Genomic DNA, 21,977 nt, shown 5'->3' on the forward strand with positions numbered 1-21,977 from the left:
CAAGACCATCATATTCATCAATGATTCGTACTTCCCACCCCATATCTTGCCCCTCCTTTCTGTAAGTTCCTTCACAGCCAAGTGTTTCTCCAGTGAACTTACCCCAATGCTTCCATATTCGAGTGCACCCGATTCCACCCAGTGATCCTGACCGCCCCCGCCCCCCACACACCTCTGCTGAGTCCCCCGTGTCTTCTCCATTTTCAAACTCCCTTGCGAGTGTTCTGCCCATCGCATCCCAAATGTGCCATCCCATCTCTCTTTTTGCCCACCTCCTTTATCCTTCCAGATCTCTCATTTCACCTTCTGTGTTCCTCAGCCCCAGACCACAATCCCCTCGAGTATTCCCAGACTCTGGGGCACCTGCCCCCTATCAGTAATGAACATTCCCGGGTTCAGCTCTCTCTGTCTGACCACAGCCATTTCCAACTGTAGCTCCGATCCAATCCCTTGCAAACAGATATGTGAGGAAAAGCGGGGAGCAGGGAAACTGTTCCTAAACAACACTTACCTGATTTTTTTTTTTCATGGCTGAGCCGATAAAATGTTGAAAAGCATTTCTCTCTCTCTCTCTTTCTCTTTCTCTTTCTCTTTCTCTCTCTCTCTCTCTCTCTCTCTCTCACTCTCATGCCAAACCTTCATAAATCCGGCTTCTGCTGGAGCATTGTGTTCATAAATCAGGCTTCTGCTGAAGTATTGCGTCCAATTCTGGGCATCACACTTTAGGAAAGATCTCAAGGCCTTGGAGAGGCTGCAGAGGATATTTACCATAACAGTACCAGTGATGAGTATCACCAATTATGTGAACAGACTAGGGCAACTGGTGTTATAATCCTTAGAGCAGATTAGGTCAATGGGAGATTTACTAGAGGTGTTCAAAATTCTGAAGGATTTTGAGAATGAAAACTGGCAGGAGGGTCAGTAACCAGAGCTCACCGATTTAAGATAATTGTCAAACGAGCCAGAGGGAAGAGGTGGAGACATTTCTTGATGCAGTGAGTTGTTGTGATCTGAAATGCACAGCCTGAAAGGGTGGTGGAAACAGCTGGTGCTTTCTGGGGAAGTTTTCACCATGTACACTGTCAGGCTGCAGTATCCTGGGAGTTGCAGACACAGGTGTAGCTGCTAGTTCCCTTCAACCAGCAGTGATATTTTTGGGAGGAAAATATCAACAGTGAGCCCAAGATTTGAGAGAAATGTCAGGTCTCCAAGTAAAAATGTTTAAGGTATTCAGACACGAGACCTTTTCAGTTACGTTTAAGCAGACTATTGTGAAGTGTGTACTTTTTATTTGTGTTTAACCTTATTTTGAATTGAGTTTGTGGGAAAATAGAAACAAACAAAATTTGAAAAACATTTTAAGTGATTTGATTGAATTTGTTTTTATTGGCAGATTTTCACCCCTTCTCTTCGTTAGTTTGCCACTCTTAGGCTCAAATGTCATGTTCCTAACAGCTTTGAAAGGTTTGCATATAAGGAAGTGTGACACAAATTTGCACTAATGTACTGTTGTAATTTTATATTTCTGTCATTTGTAGTCGGGGCTGAATTTATTGCTGTCATGTTGCTTTGGTGAAATGGAAATGGGGGATTGAGGAGAAATTTTAGAGTTTTATCGTTTCCGGTTTTACCTGTATGTTCCAGCAAGACTACAACAGGACAAATTGCAGTGGGTCTGTCGAAGGAGTCGCTATATATATAGCAGTAGACAATAGCTTTTCCTCATGACATTTTCTTTGTTTGATTTCTCTGCATTTCATGGAAGAACCATTCCAGTCAGTGCATAAAGTCACTGTCATGATTTTATGTAGAGATTGCAACTATTGAACATAAAAGTTGCAAGTGTTGTATTGGAGAATGACATGCAAAGTGCATGTTGTAAAGTTCAAAACAGTTAAGTCTTTTCGGCAAGTGATAAGGATTTTTTAGTTTGCACAGTATGGTGATGTTTGTCATTTCCACTGAAAGGAATTTCCCAGACTGGCTGAGGCTGCATTGTATGAAGAGTAGCAGAGCTGTTGGTCGTGGACTCAACTGGCAGGAGGCACAGCCCAAAAAAACATGTTTTCTTTCCATGCATTTATTGTGTCGCCCTCCACTTTGTATCATCCTTGGCCAGCTGTGCAAAAAGAGGTTTGCTGGTGTCGGGCCTGACCATGCATTGTGAAATTAGCGGCTCTGGGGTTGAGAAAACAGTCTGGGAAGTCACGCTTCCATGCCCTTCCTGGGGAAGAGCCTGAGGATGGGAAAGAGAAGAGAGAGGAAGGAAGTACCTGGCCTTGCTCACCACAGTCCTGATGCAGCATAGCTAAGATCAGAAGCCCCATGTGTGGAGATCGAATGAAAAGTGTGAACCTGCACCTCCAACCCTAAAGAGCAGTCGGTCAAAAGAGTGCTGCACAGCATTCATTTGCTTTGTTTTGATTGGCAAATGTGATTAAAATAAGTTGACCGACTCGGTGGAGGAAATCAGACTAAAATATTGTACATCACAAATGCAAAAGTGTTTGCATGTTTTGTGTATATGTAAAAGGGAAGAATTTACTCAGTCCCACCGAAGTCTGTGTGCCTGTTCTTTGCGCCCACAAATGAAAGGTGTCGTAACCCATCAACGTGACAGACACTCAGAAGCTGGCTGAGTAATCCGATGTTAGAGATCCATTCAGATCTTTTTTGACTTTCTGGAATATTACAGTAAAATGTGTAGCGACTCGACTGGACGAGAGCAAGGCCATGAACATGTCATCAGGTTAAAGGTCAATTTAGATGGTAGCTAGAGTGAGGCATTATACATTGCATTAGTAAAGGAGTCTTTCCGGAAATGAACTAAAATGTGCATTAACTTGAGAAAGAACAAGCATAGTACAGGTACATAGATATCTATCTGTGAACAAGAAATTTCAGAATCTTGAAATGATTTGGTTAACATATAAAGGTTACTACATACCTTTTAGGTCGGTAGTTATTTTAGCATCCATTTAAAAGTGCAGGGTGAAAGAAGACTTTCAATAGATCAGCATTTCTCCACTATAAGGCATGTGTGTGTGATATCTTTTGTAGGTTCCTTCATGATTTTTAGAGGCTCAGTATAACTCAATCCATGCAACGAGAACTTGTATTTATGTAACGTCTATCATCTTTCATGACCTGTTTACAATTAATTGCTTTGAAATACGGTCACAGTTTTATGTAGACCAACATGACCGGCACCTTGTGCACAACCATGAGATGTAATACCAGTTCATCTTTGGCGTTGGTTAAGGGAAGAAAGTTGGTCAGGACACCCGGTTCCCTGCTCTTCGAGTAGTGGTATGGGATTGTTTCTGCCCCAGGAACTATTAGACCAGTCAAGGTCTCGATCTGATGTCTCAACTGAGTCTATTTTTCCCCATGATCCAAGTCAAGCAGATTTGTTCTTAATCTTCACGAAGTGAATTTTCAAGATGAAGAATTTTTTTAATGAGAACTGTTTCAGTTCTAATTGGAACATATTTAACTACTGAAGTTGCCTGACTACATACGAACGGATGTTGGTTTACTGATTTTAAGATTTACCACAAATGAGGGACAGTGCACTATGAACAGCCATTTCTAAACCTCCAGGCCCAGATAATTTAACAAAGATAAAACTAAGGAATAAAAAATGGATGCACAAATAGGACTGAGTTGCATGGGCGTGGAGCTGATTGCTGATGCTTTGGGCACACGGGCTGCATTTTGCAAATCCCTGCTTTATGACATAACAATGCTGAGGCCTTGGATTTTGTTCAGCTATGTTCAAAGATTTGGGCTTTTTGTTTTAATAAAATTTGGGCTTGGTGGGGGAATCTTCCATGGATGCAAGTAGTAATATTTTGCATAACAGTCGTCTCAGGGATGCATCAAGTTGTTTTCCTTTTGCTGCTGAAGTTGAAATTCTGACATTGCTTGGGGTGTTAGTCACAGAATGTGGTTAGAATATGGAATTCTCTGCCACAAAGTGTTGACACAGAGTCCATTATTTCAAGGTAATTAGTTGCTTGAAAAACAAGAATATAGGCCAAGAGTTTCCGCATTAGCACAATTGGCGATCCGGGTGCAAATTGTGCTCAATATTGCACTAGTTTTCTGAAGTTTTATTTTGCTCTAGTTTCCGCTTAAGCTCATTAGCATGTCGTCGACCGTAAAACCTGCCATGAACCAGCGCCATCAGGCAAAGTTTTAGAATGCAATTTTAAAAAATGTGTTGAAAATATTCCTTGATCTATTTAAGAGTGGTAACTTGGTGCAATTTTATTAATTACAGCTGAAAATGGGGTTATGACAAAAAATGAGCACTTATCAATGTTCAGTTCATCGCATGTGTGTAACCCGATTTTAAAATAATGAAAAATGACTTTAAAAAAACTATACAGTACCATTTACTAGTTTCATTGTGTACAGTAGTCAGTTTCTGAGTAAATTTAAAAACATTTAATTATTTAAAATATTTTTAAGAGGCACATTGGTTATCCTTCCACCTAGAAAAAAAAGCCAAATTTTAAGAGCCTCCTTGAAGGCCTGCAAGTGGGCGCATTTAGTGGAAACTCACCATGGTGATTAATTCGATCTAGGGAAGTTTCCAGTTTTGTGAGCGGAGTCACATTCCAGCATAGAAGATCACCGAAACTCAATTTGTACTTGAAAGTCCTTGGTCTTTTGCAATGGTTTGGCCGATTTCAGGCGAATTGCGCTGAAAATCCCAGCATAACCTAGCAGAAATGCCAGGTCATTGAGTTTAAGAGCAAGCAAAAGAATGGGATTTGACTAGGTGACTTATGGAGAAAAGCATTGGTGCAGACTTGTAGGCTGACTGGTCTGTTTCTATGTTATAACATTCTATGGCACAAGTTTAAGTGCACATATTTCTAGTGTTCATATTAGTATTGTTATCTATGTTTCAGTTACCTAACTAACTACTGAAACAACAACTTGTATTTATATAGCACCTTTAACGTAGTGAAATGTCCAAAGAAGCTTCACAGGAGTATTATGCGCTAAAAGTTTGACACCGAGCCGCATAAGTAGAAATTAGCACAGGTGACCAAAAGTTTGGTCAAAGAGGTATGCTTGAAGGAGCATCTTGAAGGAGGAAAGAGAGGTGTGGAGAGGTTTAGGCAGGGAGTTCCAGAGCTTGGGGTCTTAGCAACAGAAGGCACGGCCACCAATGGTTGAGCAATTACAATCAGAGATGCTCAACGATTGTCTCTTGCTATGACTGTATTTCTTCAAATGAATCCACATGGCTCCATGGTTCCAACTTGGTAATACTGAATTTTTACTCTTGGGTGCTTGGACATGATAATGCTCAATTGTACTGTTCTGGTTCCTCCTAAACATACCAATGTGCTCTTGCTGCTCTATTGAAGCACTTCAGAGGCATGCTACTACCCCTCACAATTGTTTGGGTTTGTACTCCTTAAATATCCAAATTATGAAATCATCCTTTTTGTGGGTATGCATGAAATGTAATGCATTTTTCAGTTGTTATACAGTAGATGGAAACTATGGATTTTTATGCTTTTTTTCTAATTGCTTTTGCTGATTACCGCCCCCCCCCCCCCGCTTCCTCAAAATGCAAATTGACGTGATTATTTTTTCAAAGATTTTCAGTTGTTTGTGTCTCTCAAGATTCACATTGATTTTGTGTGCTGATTTTGGCTGCACACATGGGGATCAAGTTTCGGCCTGAGTTGCTCCTATTTTTTTTGGAGCAACTAGTTTAGAATGGAGTATCTTAGAAATTGCAATTCTCGGCCTTTAGTTTGCTCCAGTTCGAGTGAGTTAGAACAGTTTCATTTTAGAAGAGATTTTTTTTCAAAAAGGGCCGTGTCCGGCCACTTCCGCCTGTTTTGCAAGTTCAGGCAGCGAAATCTTACTCCAAACTAACTTAGAATGGAGTTAGCTTTTTGTACGCTCAGAAAAGCCTTGCCTGCACTTAGAAAATCAGATGTAGGGAACGATAGATGGCGGGGGGTTACAAACATTAAACACTTCACTTTTACAAATAAAGAGCCATCATCAATAATAAATGATAAATAAATCAATAAATAAACCAATAAATCAATCCAAATAAATTAAATAAAAAAATTAAAAATCACTCAAATAAAAATTATTTCTACTCACCTACTGCAGCACCAGGGAGAAGAGAAGAAGATGGGTGGTGGGGAGGGGGGGGGGGTAGAAGAGAAGAAAAGATGATGGTGGGGAGGGGAGAGAAGAGAAGATGATGATGATGGTGGGGGGGGGGGCAAGAGAAGATGATGGGCGAGGGGGGGCAAGAGAAAAGATGATGGGGTGGGGGGGGAGAAGATGATGGGGTGGGGGGGGAGAAGATGATGGGGCGGGGGGAGAGAAGATGAAGATGATTGGGGGGGGGGAGAGAAGATGATGAGGGGGGTGGGGGAGAGAAGATGATGATGGGGGTGGGGGAGAGAGAAGAAGATGGGCAGGGGGTGGGGGAGAGAGAAGATGATGGGCGGGGGGGCGAGAGATGATGATTTGGGGGGGGGGGAGAGAAGATGATGGGGGCGGGGGGAGAGAAGATGAAGATGATGGGGGGGGGGAGAAGAAGATATTGGGGGGGTGGGGGAGAGAGAAGAGAGGAAGATGTGGGGGGGGGGGGCGGGGTGGGTGAGGGAAAGAGAGAAGCCAGTTCGCACGCAGCCGATGCCAGGCTGCCGATGTTGCTTTGGGTGGGGCCCGCCCCAGCAAGAGGCCGAGCGGGCGGGCTCCGCCGCCGAGGTAAGATGCGCAGGCCACTTGGCCGGGGATAGGGGCGACGTCCCTTCGGCCTGGGATAGGGTCATCGCCCCGGAGACAGGATGCCAGCAGCTACTGCGCACGCGCACAGCTGCTGGCAGTGTTTTCGGCGCAGGGCTGTAGCTCCGTCCCCAGCTGCGCAGCGCCGATGTGTAAATGGGCCTACAGCTATCGGAGAATTGCTAAGTATTCGGCGCAATTTTTGTTCTATAAATCAGGCGGGCCTCTCCAATGCGCGCCGTTCTAGCTGGCGGCCTAAACTTGACTCCAAAGATTTTTTGAGGTTTTTGTTTTTCTCTCGTAATTTCTCCCGTATATCTTCCAACGGGAAGTCCCCATGATAATTGGGGTTCTTCTTTCTATCTCTCTGGCCTGTGTGGTGTCTTCCTACCAGATTCCCAGTTATTCTGTTAAAATGTCAGGTCTGCCCATGTTGTCTTCAACCCAGCACTCTGGGCCCAAGTTTCCACATGATAAAAAACGGGCGCCCCTCCGAGCTGGGCGCCCGTTTTTCGCGCAGAAAACGGCGCGGGAAAAAAAACACGCGATTCTGGAGCGCCCTGCAGCTCCATGTCTGCTTGGCGCGGCGCCCAGGGGGGCGGAGCCTACACTCGCGGCGATTTTGTAAGTGGGAGGGGGTGGGTACCATTTAAATTAGTTTTTTTTCCTGCCGGCAACGCTGCGCATGCGCGTTAGAGCGTTCGCGCACGCGCAGTGTGAAGGAAACATTGGCACTCGGCCATTTTTGTAGTTCTTTGTAGCTGTTTAATTTTTGAACATTTTTTAATAAAAGCACATTGCCATCAGCACTGAGGCTTCTTGCAGCAGTGAGAAGGCTGCAGGAAGCCTCAAAGTTGAGGGAGGCAGCCGTCCCATCCCCCCCCCCCCCCCCCCCGGGAACGAACGGCTTCCTCCTCTTTCCCGCGGGAACGAACGGCTTCCTCCTCCTCCCCCCCGCGGGAATGAACGGCTGCCTCCTTCCCCCCCCCACCCCCGCAGCATTCTCCCTGGCTGAAGCACTTTCACACAGGTAGGAAGATGGTTTATTTAATCTTTTCTTTGCTTATAAATTTTTATTCAGGTTGGATTTATTTGTATAAGTTTCAATAAGGATTTATTATAGAATTTAATGACTTCCCTTCCTCCCCCCCCCCCCCCCCCCCTCCCCACCTCGTTCTGGACGCCTAATTTGTAACCTGCGCCTGATTTTTTAATGTGTAGACAAGGTTTTTTCAGTTCTACAAAATCTTCACTTGCTCCATTCTAAGTTAGTTTGGAGTACGTTTTCACTGTGGAAACTTTCAAATCAGGCGTCAGTGGCCGGACACGCCCCCTTTTGAAGAAAAAATTCTGTTCCAAAGTGGAACTGTTCTACCTGACTAGAACTGCAGGAAAAAAAATGTGGAGAATTGCAATTTCTAAGATAGTCCGTTCTCCACCAGTTGCTCCTAAAAAATCAGGCGCAAATCATGTGGAAACTTGGGCCCTCTGTCTCCATTATTTTACCTTTCAGCTGTAAAGCCTTTCTGCTGTGTCCTGCTGCTGATTGACCCTTGCTGAAAGAATGTGTGGGTTTTGGGTATGACTGGATCTGACTTGGCTATTTGTTTCCTGTGATCTAATAGCCTGCACATTATCCATAAAAATAATGGCCATTTGATCAAGATACTGGAGGGTGACCAGGCCGATGTGACTGTACCTCAGTAAGGAGTCAGTGAGTTGAAGGAGAGAATTGGTGAGCAGAAACCAGTCTGCATTTAAAAACGGATTGGAGAACCATCAGTTAGATTTGCTGTAGAATCTTTGGTGCTGCCACCTGTTATGGTAACGACAAAGGGTAATTCGTTCAGTTCTGTTCTTCATTGCTGATGGTTGGAGATTGTACTTTTTAAGGATGATGTAGTTTAAACTTTCAGCCTGTGCATTCTAAATCCATATAAGGAACTGAGCGAAGTTAAAAAAAATCCTGTCTTGTGGGTGATCTTGTGCTGTACAATGTAGCTCCTGATAAAACCATAGAAATTTACAGGACGGAAGGAGGTCATTTCAGTCCATCGTGTCAGTGCCGGCTGACAAGGAGCTATCCAGCCTAATCCCACTTTCCAGCTTTTGGTCTGTAGCCCTGCAGGTTATGGCACTTCAAGTGTACATTTAAGCACCCTTTAAATGTGGTGAGGGTTTCTGCCTCTACCTCTTTCAGGCAGTGAGTTCCAAACCTTACAACCCTCTGGGTGAAGAATTTCGCCTCAAATCCCCTCTAAACCTCCGATCAGTGATTTTAAATCTATGCCTCCTGGTTGTTGACCCTTCTGCGAAGGAAAATGGGTCCGTCCTATCCACTCTATCTAGACCCCTCATAATTTTATACGCCTCACTAAGGTCTCCCCTCAGCAGCCTCTGTTCCAAAGAAAACAAACCCAGCCTATCCAATCTTTCCTCAAAACTAACATTCTCCAGTCCAGGCAACATCGTCATAAATCTCCTCATGCCTTCGCTGGTTCCCTTGAGTTTGTTCTCAAATGCATAACCTTAATTTTATATTGTGACAGCATATAAAGTGATTTTAATTTTACTTCGGTCAATGTTTCCATCATTTATATTTTTGACCCCAAATATTTGTTGCTTATTTATGTATTGAGACTAATCCAAAGTGCAGTAAACTAATTGTTCTCAATGGTCAGTGTGACAGTGGTAACTAGTCCGAGTGAACATGACCTGCAGTACTGACTCCTTTTTATGAGAGTTTGTAACATTTATATAGCCGCTGTGTAGTTCCGAAGAAACTTGATGTCCAATTGAATTATTTTTTGGAAAGGTGCCACATTTGAAGATACTTTTACAGTACTGCTTGTCTTGTAAATTTCTTATTCCTATATTATTGGGCAATGTCAGTGTGATACTACCTGAAGATCGTAGCTAAATATGTATTTTTTTCCCTCAACAGAAGAAATAAAAGATGAAATAGAAAAACAAAGGTAGGACATTCTGTTTCTATTGAGAGTTGAAAAATACCTAGTTTACTGTGTTCCAGAAATGAGGGTGTCAGTTATGTGTGTTTGTATGGCAGTAAATGGAACTCTTCATTCTAAAAAGTGCATCAAATATTACCATTTTTGTATGATTTTCATTGGGGATAGACAATCTACTTGGAAGTATATACTTGAAATATATTTTGTTTTACATTAATATAATTCAAATTACAATGAAGCTGTGTGGTATGGTAATACCCTTATAGTGTAACAGATGCAAGTTAAAAAGGAGAACATTAAGACTCCGGGTAATTCTATGAATTGTCATGAGAAAATGAGTTTTTGCTTCAGTGACCAATGAATATTAATTCCCAGTTGATTTATTTTTAATATTTTCTTTTTACTGTTGTGTGGAGTTGCTAGAAAATGGATCTGTTTGCAAGTATTCTTTATCCATTTCATTATATTATGTTTCAACTACTTTAAAAAAAAAAAAATTATACTCTCCTTTCTGTAGAGCTGGAGACAAAAATGTTTCTGCAACACCAAAGGCAAACTTCATTGAGGCTGATAAGTACTTTCTTCCATTTGAGTTGGCTTGTCAATCAAAATCCCCTCGCATCGTCAGCACATCTTTGGACTGCTTACAGGTATATAAAATTGCATGACGAAACAAGCTCTTCAATATTTTTGCAAATAATATGTAGAGCTGTCATTTTCCGATTATAAAACCTGACTTCTTTGTTCCTTCCCTTCCCCCGACTACTACTATTTTTCCACTTTTAGGTTTCCCGCCCCAAAAAAGACTCAGAAGGAGCAGGAGTTTGCGGTGGGTAATAACGGCGAGCTAATAGCGTTCGTTGTTATTAGCTCTTCGAATCTGACTGCAACTTCGGGATGTCACGCATGCTTATCTAAACATGGAAATCCTGAGCTTGTGGTCAGTCATTCACTGCTCCGACACTGGCTGCGCTGTGCCCATCTCCCCCTGCCCCCCCCCCCCCCCCCCCCCCATAGCTGGCAATCAAAGAAATCTTGGGCTTTTCCATAGTAATATCATTGTGAAATTCACCATTAAATGTTGGGCCTTGTTAGAATAGCTGTAACTTGGATTTTAATAGTGTGTTGACTGCTCCACAAACGTTATGGCAAGATCTCTGTGGACCGCTTTCTTCGGTCCAAGTGGCGAACGCCTTTGCTTTACCTCTGACCGCAAATTCTGGGCCATTGTTCGCTGCTGAAGAGTGCAGGTGTGTAATCAGTCCACAATCCTCTAGCAGTGATTTCTTAAACCAACTACATGGAAGTTCCACAGGAGTAAGACAGTCCTATTCATCTTTCTCTCTGCAAGACCTGGAGTTGCATATGGGAAACCGCAGTCCGTTCAACCCACTGCACCACCAGCTATCGTTCTCCTATCCATAAATTTAAATACATCAATTAAAAAACTTCTTCAAATTGAATTCATCAGTGGTTTAATATCAGTAAGAGGGTTTGTTTGAAAATAACTACATATTTTCAATCCTGAATTAAGATGCTTAATCTTGTTCCATCTAAGTTATTTGCGATCCTTAGAAAATTGTTTGAATCTGATGGAGAAATAGAAAGGAAACTTCCTTTGACCTATATTTGATTCATAGTTTTCAGCTGAATAGACATTACTCCTGCCCTTTTGCATTCAACTGTTGTGAAAAAAAAGTTTGTATTTTTATTAAAGACTTTTTGGAGTTTGTAATAAGTCTGAAATATCACTCTTGTTCTCATCAATGGACATGAAGTTTTTGTGTGCCTGGTCTGTTCAGTAACATTTCTCTAAACTGTAAAATTAATTAAAATTCTTTCATAGCACTCGAGTAGAAGGTAACAATGACTCATTATACTTTTTGCTATCACTATTCTGGAGCTGAGGTAAAAAGATAAAATATGTTTTAAGTGGTGTACCTTCACATAAAATATAATGGGATTTAAAACTCATTTATGAACCTGATCTATGTATTCCATGTTGATCGCACTTGTAATGGAAAACTGAATATAGCTGATAAATTCACTATCTTGTCTTTTAATATTGACTGTCTCCCCAGTATAACACAAACAAAATGATACTGCAAGAATTGAATAATCCCAGGAAGACACCCATATCTGACAAAATCAATAATTTGGTCTGCATAAATTCTTTTTGGATACTTACAGAAATGGTTTAACTATCTCTAATCTCCTCCAGTCCTACAACAACAACTCCCCGCCATTAACAGACGTGCCTTCAGCTGCCCAGGCTCCATGCTCTGGAATATTTCCCTGAACCCCTCCATCTCTGCCTTGCTTTCTTCCTTCAAGACCTTTCTTAAAACCCATCTCTTGGATCAAGCTTTTGTTTACCTCCCAATACCTCCGATTTGGGCTCTGTGCCCATTTCTTTGAGTACCTCTCTGAGAAATGCCTTGGGTTGTTTTTTTCTGCATTAAAGGTGCTTTATAAGTGTAAGTTACTATTTTCTTAATGTTTTCACTATCTGCCTTTTTCTCCCCAATGCTTCTGACTGACTTTCTTTCTCTGTCTTTCATGCCTTCATGCTCTCTTTCGCACTCTCTCTCTTTCTTCCTACAAGCATTTTCTTTCTATCATGCCCATGGACAGCAAAAATGTCTAGGAGAGCGCAGCCCTGCAATACATGAGGTAGTCTTGCGAGGAGGTGAATCTGGAGCACTCGCAGGCCTGCAAGGGAGGGAGCAGAGCCAGATTATGGCTGAAGCTAGCAGTGAAGTCAGGGGCTAGGCAACACTGATGTATATGGGTCTTCACATGTATGTGGCTTAGGTCTCCTCACCATGTGTTGGTCATATTTGGAATTTGCAACTGTAAGAAAATCAATAACTTGCAGTTATATTTGGAATCAGCAAGTGGATCTCTAGCTGTGCCTGACATGTCTGAGCTTGGGTGGATCTGGTGCACTCTTAGTGGAGGAGAGTGTCCAGGCTGAAAGCTCATAACAGTGCATGGTTTTATTTGTAATTTTTCTTCCCACGCCACGCGCTATTCTTTCTCACCTTTTCAGTTTATCGCCAATCCTTTACCTAGTACTTGGTAATTGGTTCATCTTAATAGCTTGTGATGATTACTTTCCTTTTCAGAATTGATTTCATCCTTCTCTGTTTGGGGGTCAATTGCTCAGGCTCTCAGCAATGTTATCCTTTAGTGGTACAGTTGAAATTGTGATGTGGAATATTGCAGGTACAAACTTGTGCTTTACCATCCTGGCATGGGTACACAAATGTAGGACTGCTGGTGATACAGAATGCTGGTAGCATTGTTAGGTTTCTTACCAAAGTAGTCAATTACACAGCAGTACCATTGGAACTCACTTCTGTGAACACTGCTGTCTAGACACCCGCTTGTATACCAAGCAGAAATACAGTTCTAACTGTTACAGGTCCAAGAGGACTTAGAACTGAATATATATATATATCTCGGCTTGACAGCTGAAAATGACGGGAGTACTACAAGAGTTGTACTGGCAGATTTTGTATGTCATTTTGTTGCCCTCTTCTGTTACCACTATGTTGGGATATGGTGCAGCCTGTTGATTTCAATGTTTACTGAAATGTGCACTGTTGTGACATCTTTTGTAGAAGCTGATAGCATATGGACATATCACGGGTAATGCCCCTGATAGCTCAACTGGAAAGAGGTTGATTGATAGGATTATTGAAACCATTTGTGGGTGTTTTCAAGGAACTCAAACGGATGAAGGAGTTCAACTTCAGATAATTAAGGTATGTTTGATATTTCCACTGATGCTCTCATATTTATAACAGATGAAGTTAGAGACCATTTATCTATGAAAAATCTAACACTTGATTTGTGTTTCTCAAACTTTTTCAAGCCAAACTCCACCAAACAATTATCATCGCATCTTGTTGCCCACAAGGTATAGGTAGATATTCGTATCTTTTCTGTTGGTATAGTACTTCAGAAACCGTTCAAATGAGTTGAAACTAGAGTCCATGTATCCTTTAATGCGCTCTCCAATCCTGTATTCTAAGTGTCATTTTGGCTCAGTTGGTAGCATTCTCATCTGAGTTAGAAGATTCAGGGTTCAAGCCCCACTTCAGGTCCTGAGCATGTAAGGGAGGATGCTGCTTGAACATAATCTGTTCTAATAGTGAAATACTGAGGGAGGAGTCGTCATCATAGGCAGTCCCTCAAAATCGAGGAAGACTTGCGTCCACTTCAAAAGTGAGTTCTCAGGTGACTGAACAGTCCAATTCGGGAATTACAGTCTCTGTCGCAGGTGGGACAGACAGTTGTTGAAGGAAAGGGTGGATGGGGAGTCTGGTTTGCTACACGCTCCTTCTGCTGCCTGCGCTTGTTTTCTGCATGCTCTCAGCGACGAGACTCAAGGTGCTCAGCGCCCTCCCGGAAGCTGTTCCTCCACTTAGGGCGGTCTTTGGCCTGGGACTCCCAGCTGTCTGTGGAGATGTTGCACTTTCTCAAGGAGGCTTTGAGGGTGTCCTTGAAATGTTTCCTCTGCCCACCTGGGGCTCGCTTGCCGTGTAGGAGTTCCGAGTAGAGCGCTTGCTTTGGGAGTCTTGTGTCCGACATGCGGACAATGTGGCCCGCCCAACAGAGTTGGTCGAGTGTGGTCAGTGCTTCGATGCTGGGGATGTTGGCCTGATCGAGAACACTGACGTTGGTACGTCCCAGGGGATTTGCAGGATTTTGCGGAGGCATCGTTGGTGGTATTTCTCCAGCAATTTTAGGTGTCTACTGTGTATGGTTCACGTCTCTGAACCATACAGGAGGGCGGGTATCTCTACAGCCCTGTAGACCATAAGCTTGGTGCCTGATTTGAGGTCCTGATCTGCATTAATCAATATGTAAAGATTCCAATAAATAAGTTATGCCATTATTTAGATAATGCCATAATTTGCTCAGATGTTTGCACCGCTCTGCCGATAGCCGATTAAAGTTTGTTCTCTTCATTCATAGAAACATAGATATTTACAGCGCAGAAGGAGGCCATTTCGGCCCATCGTGTCCACGCCGGCTGACAAAGAGCCGCATGGCCCTCGGTCAGAACCCTGAAGGTTACATAAAAACCTACAACCAATGAACAATGGCGGAAAGGCGAAGAGCGCCCAGCCCAACCATTCCACCTCACACAACTGCGATACCCCTTGTACTGAAACATTCTTCACTCCACCCCAACTGGAGCCATATGATCTCCTGGGAGAGGCAAAAAACAGATAAAAACCCAGGCCAATTTAGGGAGAGAAAAAATCTTGGAAAATACCCCTCCGACCCATCCAGGCAAGCAAAACTATTCCAGGAGCTCACCCTGGCTTGTATTCGATTCCCTGCAGTGCTTACCGTTATACCTGCGCCAGCCAACAAAAGGCCATCCAGTCTAATCCCAATTACCAGCTCGAGATCCGTAACCCTGCAGGTTACGGCACTTTAAGTGCCTATCCAACCATCTCTTAAAAGTGGTGAGGGTTTCTGCATCCACCACTCTTCCAGGCAGTGAGTTCCAGATCGCCACAACCCTCCCCTCTTTTCCCCCCCTCCCCCCCCCACCCCCAAATCCCCTCTAAACCTTCCACCAACCATCTTAAAACTATGCCCACCATTGCAGTCAATGGCAACCGCCAATTTGCTAGATTTATGCCACTATTTCTGGCGCAGCCACTTAAACTGAAAAATAATGGTGTGATGTGACTTATGGCCCTCACGTGACTTGGCCTGGGAGCCACACCCCAGCAGCCTGGAAAATGTTCTGAGTTAATCTTTTTCAAATTGTCCTGTTTTGGCAGTATTTTCTTGCCAGTTTTTCCATCCAGAGTTATGTTGTGTCTGAAGGCATTAATTTCAGGAGCCCACCTCTTCCTACGTGTTCCCATGTTCATGATTATCAGTTATTTGAACAGTGATTGACCCCTGCTTGTTAGGCGGCAGCTTGCCCTGTGGGGATGAAGCAGCGAATAGGTTTGGTGTCTTGCTTTGTGTAAGCTATCAGTCTATATCTGACCGACTTCTTTTCAGGCATTGGAATGCTTTCTTCAGAGAATTAAGCTGTCCAATTCAATATCCCACTCTGAAAGGCTATCTCCCACAGCAAAATAGACTTAAGATTTGCTTCTCTTTCAGTTTTGCCTTGAGCAAACAAATAGATATCATATAAAAGCACGTCGCCTTCTCTCAGGTTACAAATGTTAAAATAGAAGAACTCCTTTCCACCTCATGCTATTCTTTAAAAAAGGAGAGGTCGCCACATTTAATATTAATTATCGTCTCGTTGTGATTTGAAGCCTTGAGAATGCTTACCTTGCCTGCCCGAGATGGGTTTTTGTATTTCCTTTTGCACTGGTCTCCTGATGGAACAACTAACGTGGTGCTCAGCGCTTCAACCGCCTCCCTCCACGCCACCATTCTGACCTTTTGGGGAGTACCCGCCCATTCCAGTCTCCCTAGCTGCTCTCGCTAATGCTCCATCTCAACCAAGAGCAGGTACTCATCCCCTTAAAACTTCCTGCACCATTGCTGTGGAAAAAGAGATGTGCAGACACTGAAGTTTACTTTTTGCAGCCTTTCAAAAACTCCGAAGTTGCAGCTCACTTGTCTCCCAATGCCACGCCTCAATCTGTTATGGCCCTATTCTCAGATTTTGGTACGTTCTGTGGTTGATCTGCTTGGTGAGCCATTGGTCGCGCTGTTCTCGAGGTCCTGGATTTGTCATTGGTCCGTCTACGGCTTAGGGAGGTCAATGTTCCTGCAAGTTACGGCATAAATGTAGTGCGATTATGAATGGAGAGCGCAAATGTCCGATTAACTGTGTATGCCGCCAAACACACCATTCCAGAAAATGCAAGCTCATTGTAATTGTACAGAAATTGCAATTCCCCATTCGACTTGAAACGCTATTGTGTGAGGGGCATTATTGACAAATATTAGTACACTGCCAGGTGTTAGCCAATCAGGTGCTGTGTTTTGTCATTATTTTGCAGAAACTGTAAATCCAGCAAAACATGCAACATAAACACATGACCCTATGGCAATCTTGCATTTCTGGGGTGCGTGTCCTGGGAGCATGGCTGTCCTGGGAGCATGGCTGACCAAGGGCTCTTCCGCAGCTCCCCATTTAGAAGCAGACTCTTTCCCTATATACCCCGTCATCTCACTGCATGAGCACTCTGGCTGAGACTCGCCTTTGTTTCCCAGACCTTACATGAATTTTATTACTTTATTTTTTACATTTGTCTGAGCAGATGGTGCCCTTTTACTGAATTGAAACTCTAGTGTGCTTGCAATTGGCACCAGGAAGTAACAATTACCTTATCTTCTCGCACTCTGATTACTATTCCTCCTTGGGAGTCTTTCCCAGGTCTGTTTGTAATGCTGTATTTTCCAGTTCTGGCCTTTCTCGATGTGTTTTTTTTCCCAGTATACTGATTTCACATTCCAATGATAACTTCTGACCTACGTTCCAGTTACTCAATATTAGCTGCCCACTGTGTAGAATTTAAAAAGGCAGAGCTGCAAGTCTGCAGCTTCAGTCCCCTGACCACAAGGACTGAAGCACATTGTCTTCTGTTCCCACACATTTCACTTTCTTATCCATTTTTTATGCAGGCTCCATCTGCTCAAACATCACATAATTGCAGAACAATAACTAGACCTTGATTCTGTATTTCAAAATATTGTGGCTTTGAAATTACTTTGTCACTTATCTCGAAGAACAGGTTGAAACTTCACAAATCTACAATCTGCTCAGTGACCTTACTATATAAAAAGATAAAGTATGGCAGTACTAAGCTAGAGGATACTGTCACAAATCGAATTAGCTGCAGGTTCTCTGCTGCTGCCCTGATTAACCCTTTCCATGCTGGTCAATTGCAGCTATAATCCATCATGGGGACTGCATTCCCTATCCTGACCATGACCGCTAACTTAGTTATTTGTTAAAGTGAACATTGAACCTCTGTAGCAGGGCTCACTGGCGGCTGGTGGGTCGCACTAGTGGGCCGGTGAGTTGAAAACGGGACAGGACGTGCAGAAAACAGAGTCTGTTTCACAACAAATAGTCTATTTACTCAGCATACCCAAATTATGTCCGTAAAATCAATCCCAGTCACGTACAGCAGTGCAGTCTCATGGGGACTTACTCAATCATCTCCATTCTGCCTGGGATTTGTGTTGTCCCTATACCTTAGCAGCCTTAGAAAAAAAGTGTGATTGCTTCAGAAAAATATTTGATTAGTATACAGCAGCAAAACTAATGTGCGAATAAGTCAATAGTTCCAGAAAGGTTCAGAAATGTCATGATCTTGGACCCCCCTTCCCAGGGTCTGTGAACCTAGTTTGAAAACCTATAGTTATATTCCTTTTTTTAAAGATTTTCTAGTTGCTTTTTGTTGCATGTGTTAATTACTGTGTACATTTTTTGACATGGTTGATTTGGGAGAGGCAGTTGAGGATTTATCATACCTACAGCAACAAGTTGCATTTATATAGTACCTTTAATGTTGTAAAACAGCCCAAGGCACTTCACAGGAGTATAATTAGGCAAAATTTGACACCAAGCCACAAGAGATATTAGGACCGGTGACCAAAAGCGAAAAGTTTTAAGGGGCGCCTTAAAGGATGAGCGAGGAGCAGAGAGGCAGAAAGGTTTAGGAAAGCGAATTACACAACTTGGGCATGACCACCAATGGTGGAGTGAAGGAAATCAGGCATATGGATAGGGCCAGAATTGGTGGAGCTTAGAGATCTCGGAGCTTTGTAGGGCTGGAGGAGGTTACAGAGATAGGGAGGGCTGAGGCTATGAAAATCAGGATGACAATTTAAAACCGAGGCATTGCTGGACCACGAACCTATATAGGTTAGCGAGCAGAGGGGTGATGGGTGAATGGGATTTGGTGCGGGTTAGGATACGGGCAGCAGAGTTTTGGATGAGCACAAGTTTAGGGAGTTTACCCCTAGTTTCTTTTGCAGAGAGGTGCACAGTTGATTGCTTTTTCTGAGATTCTGGAATCGTGTTTTTACTTGTTGCCAATCTCCACCCACCTGAGATTAGTGAGCAACTTTGCTCACAGAAGATTAAACGGCCTTTGTTTGAAGCATATCATCTTATTAAAAAAAGACTTGCATTTATATAACAGCTTAATATTTCTCTTAGAACCATTTCAAAGCATCAAACAAGGATTGAACAACTTGGGAAGTGTTGTCGCTTTCATGTCAGGAATTGTGGCAGCAATATTGTGCTGAGCAGATACCAGAATGGTTCTTGTGGTTGAAGGACCAATGTTGCCAAGGACACTGGTAGAAGTCTCTTTCTTTCCAAATAGTATCATGAAACCTCCAGTATTCACCTGAACCACCAGAACAGGCAGATAGGACTTCATTTAAAACCTTACTCGAAATACGGTGCCTACAACAGCATTTCCTCAGTACTACTCTGAAATGTCAACTTACATTATTTGTTGGGCTTGAACCATCATCATCATCATCATAGGCAGTACCTCTGAATCGAGGTGGACTTGCTTCCACTCCTGAAGTGAGTTCTTTGATGGCTGAACAGTCCAATACTAGAGCCACAGACTCTGTCACAGGTGGGACACATAGTGTTGAGGGAAGGGGTGGATGGGACTGGTTTGCCGCACACACTTTCCGCTACCTGTGCATGATTTCTGCATGCTCTCGACGTTGAGACTCGAGGTGCTCAGCGCCCTCCCGGATGCAATTAGGGCAGTCTTTGGCCAGGGACTCCCAGGTGTCAATTGGGATGTCGCACTTTATCAGGGAGGCTTTGAGGGTGTCCTTGTAATGTTTCCGCTGTCCACTTTTGGCTCATTTGCCATGAAGGAGCTCCGAGTAGAGCACTTGCTCTGGGAGTCTTGTGTCTGGCAGCGGAGCTGATCGAGTATGGTCAGTGCTTCAATGCTGGGGGTGTTAGCCTGGGCTTGAACACACAACCTCTCTCAGGAGAGAATGTAACCAATTGAGCCAAGCTAATACTTGGCCTTAATCAAGCCTTAATTTATAATAGATTGAGGGTGAGGAAGTAGTGTCTCAAACTCTTACTATGCTTAAACAAAGGAGACTACAGTGGGATGAGGGTAGAGTTGGCTAAAGTAGACTGGGAACACAGACTAAACGGTCGCACAATTGAGGAACAGTGGAGGACTTTTAAGGAGCTCTTTCATAGGAGCTCTCAACAAAAATATATTCCAGTGGAAAAGGGCAGTAAGAGAAGGGATAACCAGCCGTGGATAACCAAGGAAATAAAGGAGAGTATCAAATTAAAAACCAATGCTTATAAGGTGGCCAAGGTTAGTGGGAAACTAGAAGATTGGGAAAATTTTAAACGACAGCAAGGAATGACTAAGAAAGCAATAAAGAAGGGGAAGATAGATTACGAATGTAAACTTGCGCAAAACATGAAAACATAAAAGCTTTTACCGATATATAAAATGGAAAAGAGTGACTAAAGTAAATGTTGGTCCCTTAGAAGATGAGAAAGGGGATTTAATAATGGGAAATGTGGAAATGGCTGAGACCTTAAACAATTATTTTGCTTCGGTCTTCACAGTGGAAGACACAAAAATCATGCCAAAAATTGCTGGTCATGGGAATGTGGGAAGGGAGGACCTTGAGACAATCACTATCACTAGGGGGGTAGTGCTGGACAGGCTAATGGGATTCAAGGTAGACAAGTCTCCTGGTCCTGATGAAATGCATCCCAGGGTATTAAAAGAGATGGTGGAAGTTATAGCAGATGCATTCGTTATAATCTACCAAAATTCTCTGGACTCTGGGGAGGTGCCATCGGATTGGAAAGCAGCTAATGTAACGCCTCTGTTTAAAAAAAGGGGGCAGACAAAAGGCAGGTAACTATAGGCCGGTTAGTTTAACATCTGTAGTGGGGAAAATGCTTGAAGCTATCATTAAGGAAGAAATAGTGGGACATCGAGATAGGAATAGTGCAATCAAGCAGACGCAACATGGATTCCTGAAGGGGAAATCATGTGTAACTAATTTACTGGAATTCTTTGAGGATATAACGAGCATGGTGGATAGAGGTGGTACCGATGGATGTGGTGTATTTAGATTTCCAAAAGGCATTCGATAAGGTGCCACACAAAAGGTAACTGCAGAAGATAAAGGTACGCGGAGTCAGAGGAAATGTATTAGCATGGATAGAGAATTGGCTGGCTAACAGAAAGCAGAGAGTCGGGATAAATGGGTCCTTTTCGGGTTGGAAATCGGTGGTTAGTGGTGTGCCACGGGGATCGGTGCTAGGACCACAACTGTTTACAATATACATAGATGACCTGGAAGAGGGGACAGAGTGTAGTGTAACAAAATTTGCAGATGACACAAAGATTAGTGGGAAAGCGGGTTATGTAGAGGACACAGAGAGACTGCAAAGAGATTTAGATAGATTAAGCGAATGGGCTAAGGTTTGGCAGATGGAATACAATGTTGGAAAATGTGAGGTCATCCACCTTGGAAAAAAAAACAGTAAGAGGGAATATTATTTGAATGGGGAGAAATTACAACATGCTGCAGTGCAGAGGGACCTGGGGGTCCTTGTGCATGAATCCCAAAAAGTTAGTTTGCAGGTGCAGCAGGTAATCAGGAAGGCGAATGGAATGTTGGCCTTCATTGCGAGAGGGATGGAGTACAAAAGCAGGGAGGTCCTGCTGCAATTGTACAGGGCATTGGTGAGGCTGCACCTGGAGTACTGCGTACAGTTTTGGTCACCTTACTTAAGGAAGGATATACTAGCTTTGGAAGGGGTACAGAGACGATTCACTAGGCTGATTCCAGGGGTTACCTTATGATGATAGATTGAGTAGACTGGGTCTTTACTCATTGGAGTTCAGAAGGATGAGGGGTGATCTTATAGAAACATTTAAAATAATGAAAGGGATAGACAAGATAGAGGCAGAGAGGTTGTTTCCACTGGTCGGGGAGACTAGAACTAGGGGGCACAGCCTCAAAATACAGGGGAGCCAATTTAAAACCGAGTTGAGAAGGAATTTCTTCTCCCAGAGGGTTGTGAATCTGTAGAATTCTCTGCCCAAGGAAGCAGTTGAGGCTAGCTCATTGAATATATTCAAATCACAGATAGATAGATTTTTAACCAATAAGGGAATTAAGGGTTCTGGGGAGCGGGCGGGTAAGTGGAGCTGAGTCCACGGCCAGATCAGCTGTGATCTTGTTGGGCGG

At 43.1% G+C, this 21,977-nt stretch overlaps 1 protein-coding gene across 1 annotated transcript in view; it reads left to right on the top strand.

The window, feature by feature from the left end:
• The window catches only part of LOC139276887 (brefeldin A-inhibited guanine nucleotide-exchange protein 2-like), a 118,261-nt gene that overhangs the window by 11,934 nt on the left and 84,350 nt on the right, over nucleotides 1-21,977 (top strand). The window contains exons 2-4 of the mRNA XM_070894884.1: nucleotides 9,725-9,755; nucleotides 10,267-10,399; nucleotides 13,376-13,519. Of these exons, the coding sequence (XP_070750985.1) occupies nucleotides 9,725-9,755; nucleotides 10,267-10,399; nucleotides 13,376-13,519 (308 nt within the window). The remainder of the gene's footprint in view (nucleotides 1-9,724; nucleotides 9,756-10,266; nucleotides 10,400-13,375; nucleotides 13,520-21,977) is intronic.

This window comes from Pristiophorus japonicus, chromosome 12 (genome assembly GCF_044704955.1).
Source record: "Pristiophorus japonicus isolate sPriJap1 chromosome 12, sPriJap1.hap1, whole genome shotgun sequence".
Lineage (NCBI taxonomy): Eukaryota > Metazoa > Chordata > Chondrichthyes > Pristiophoridae > Pristiophorus > Pristiophorus japonicus.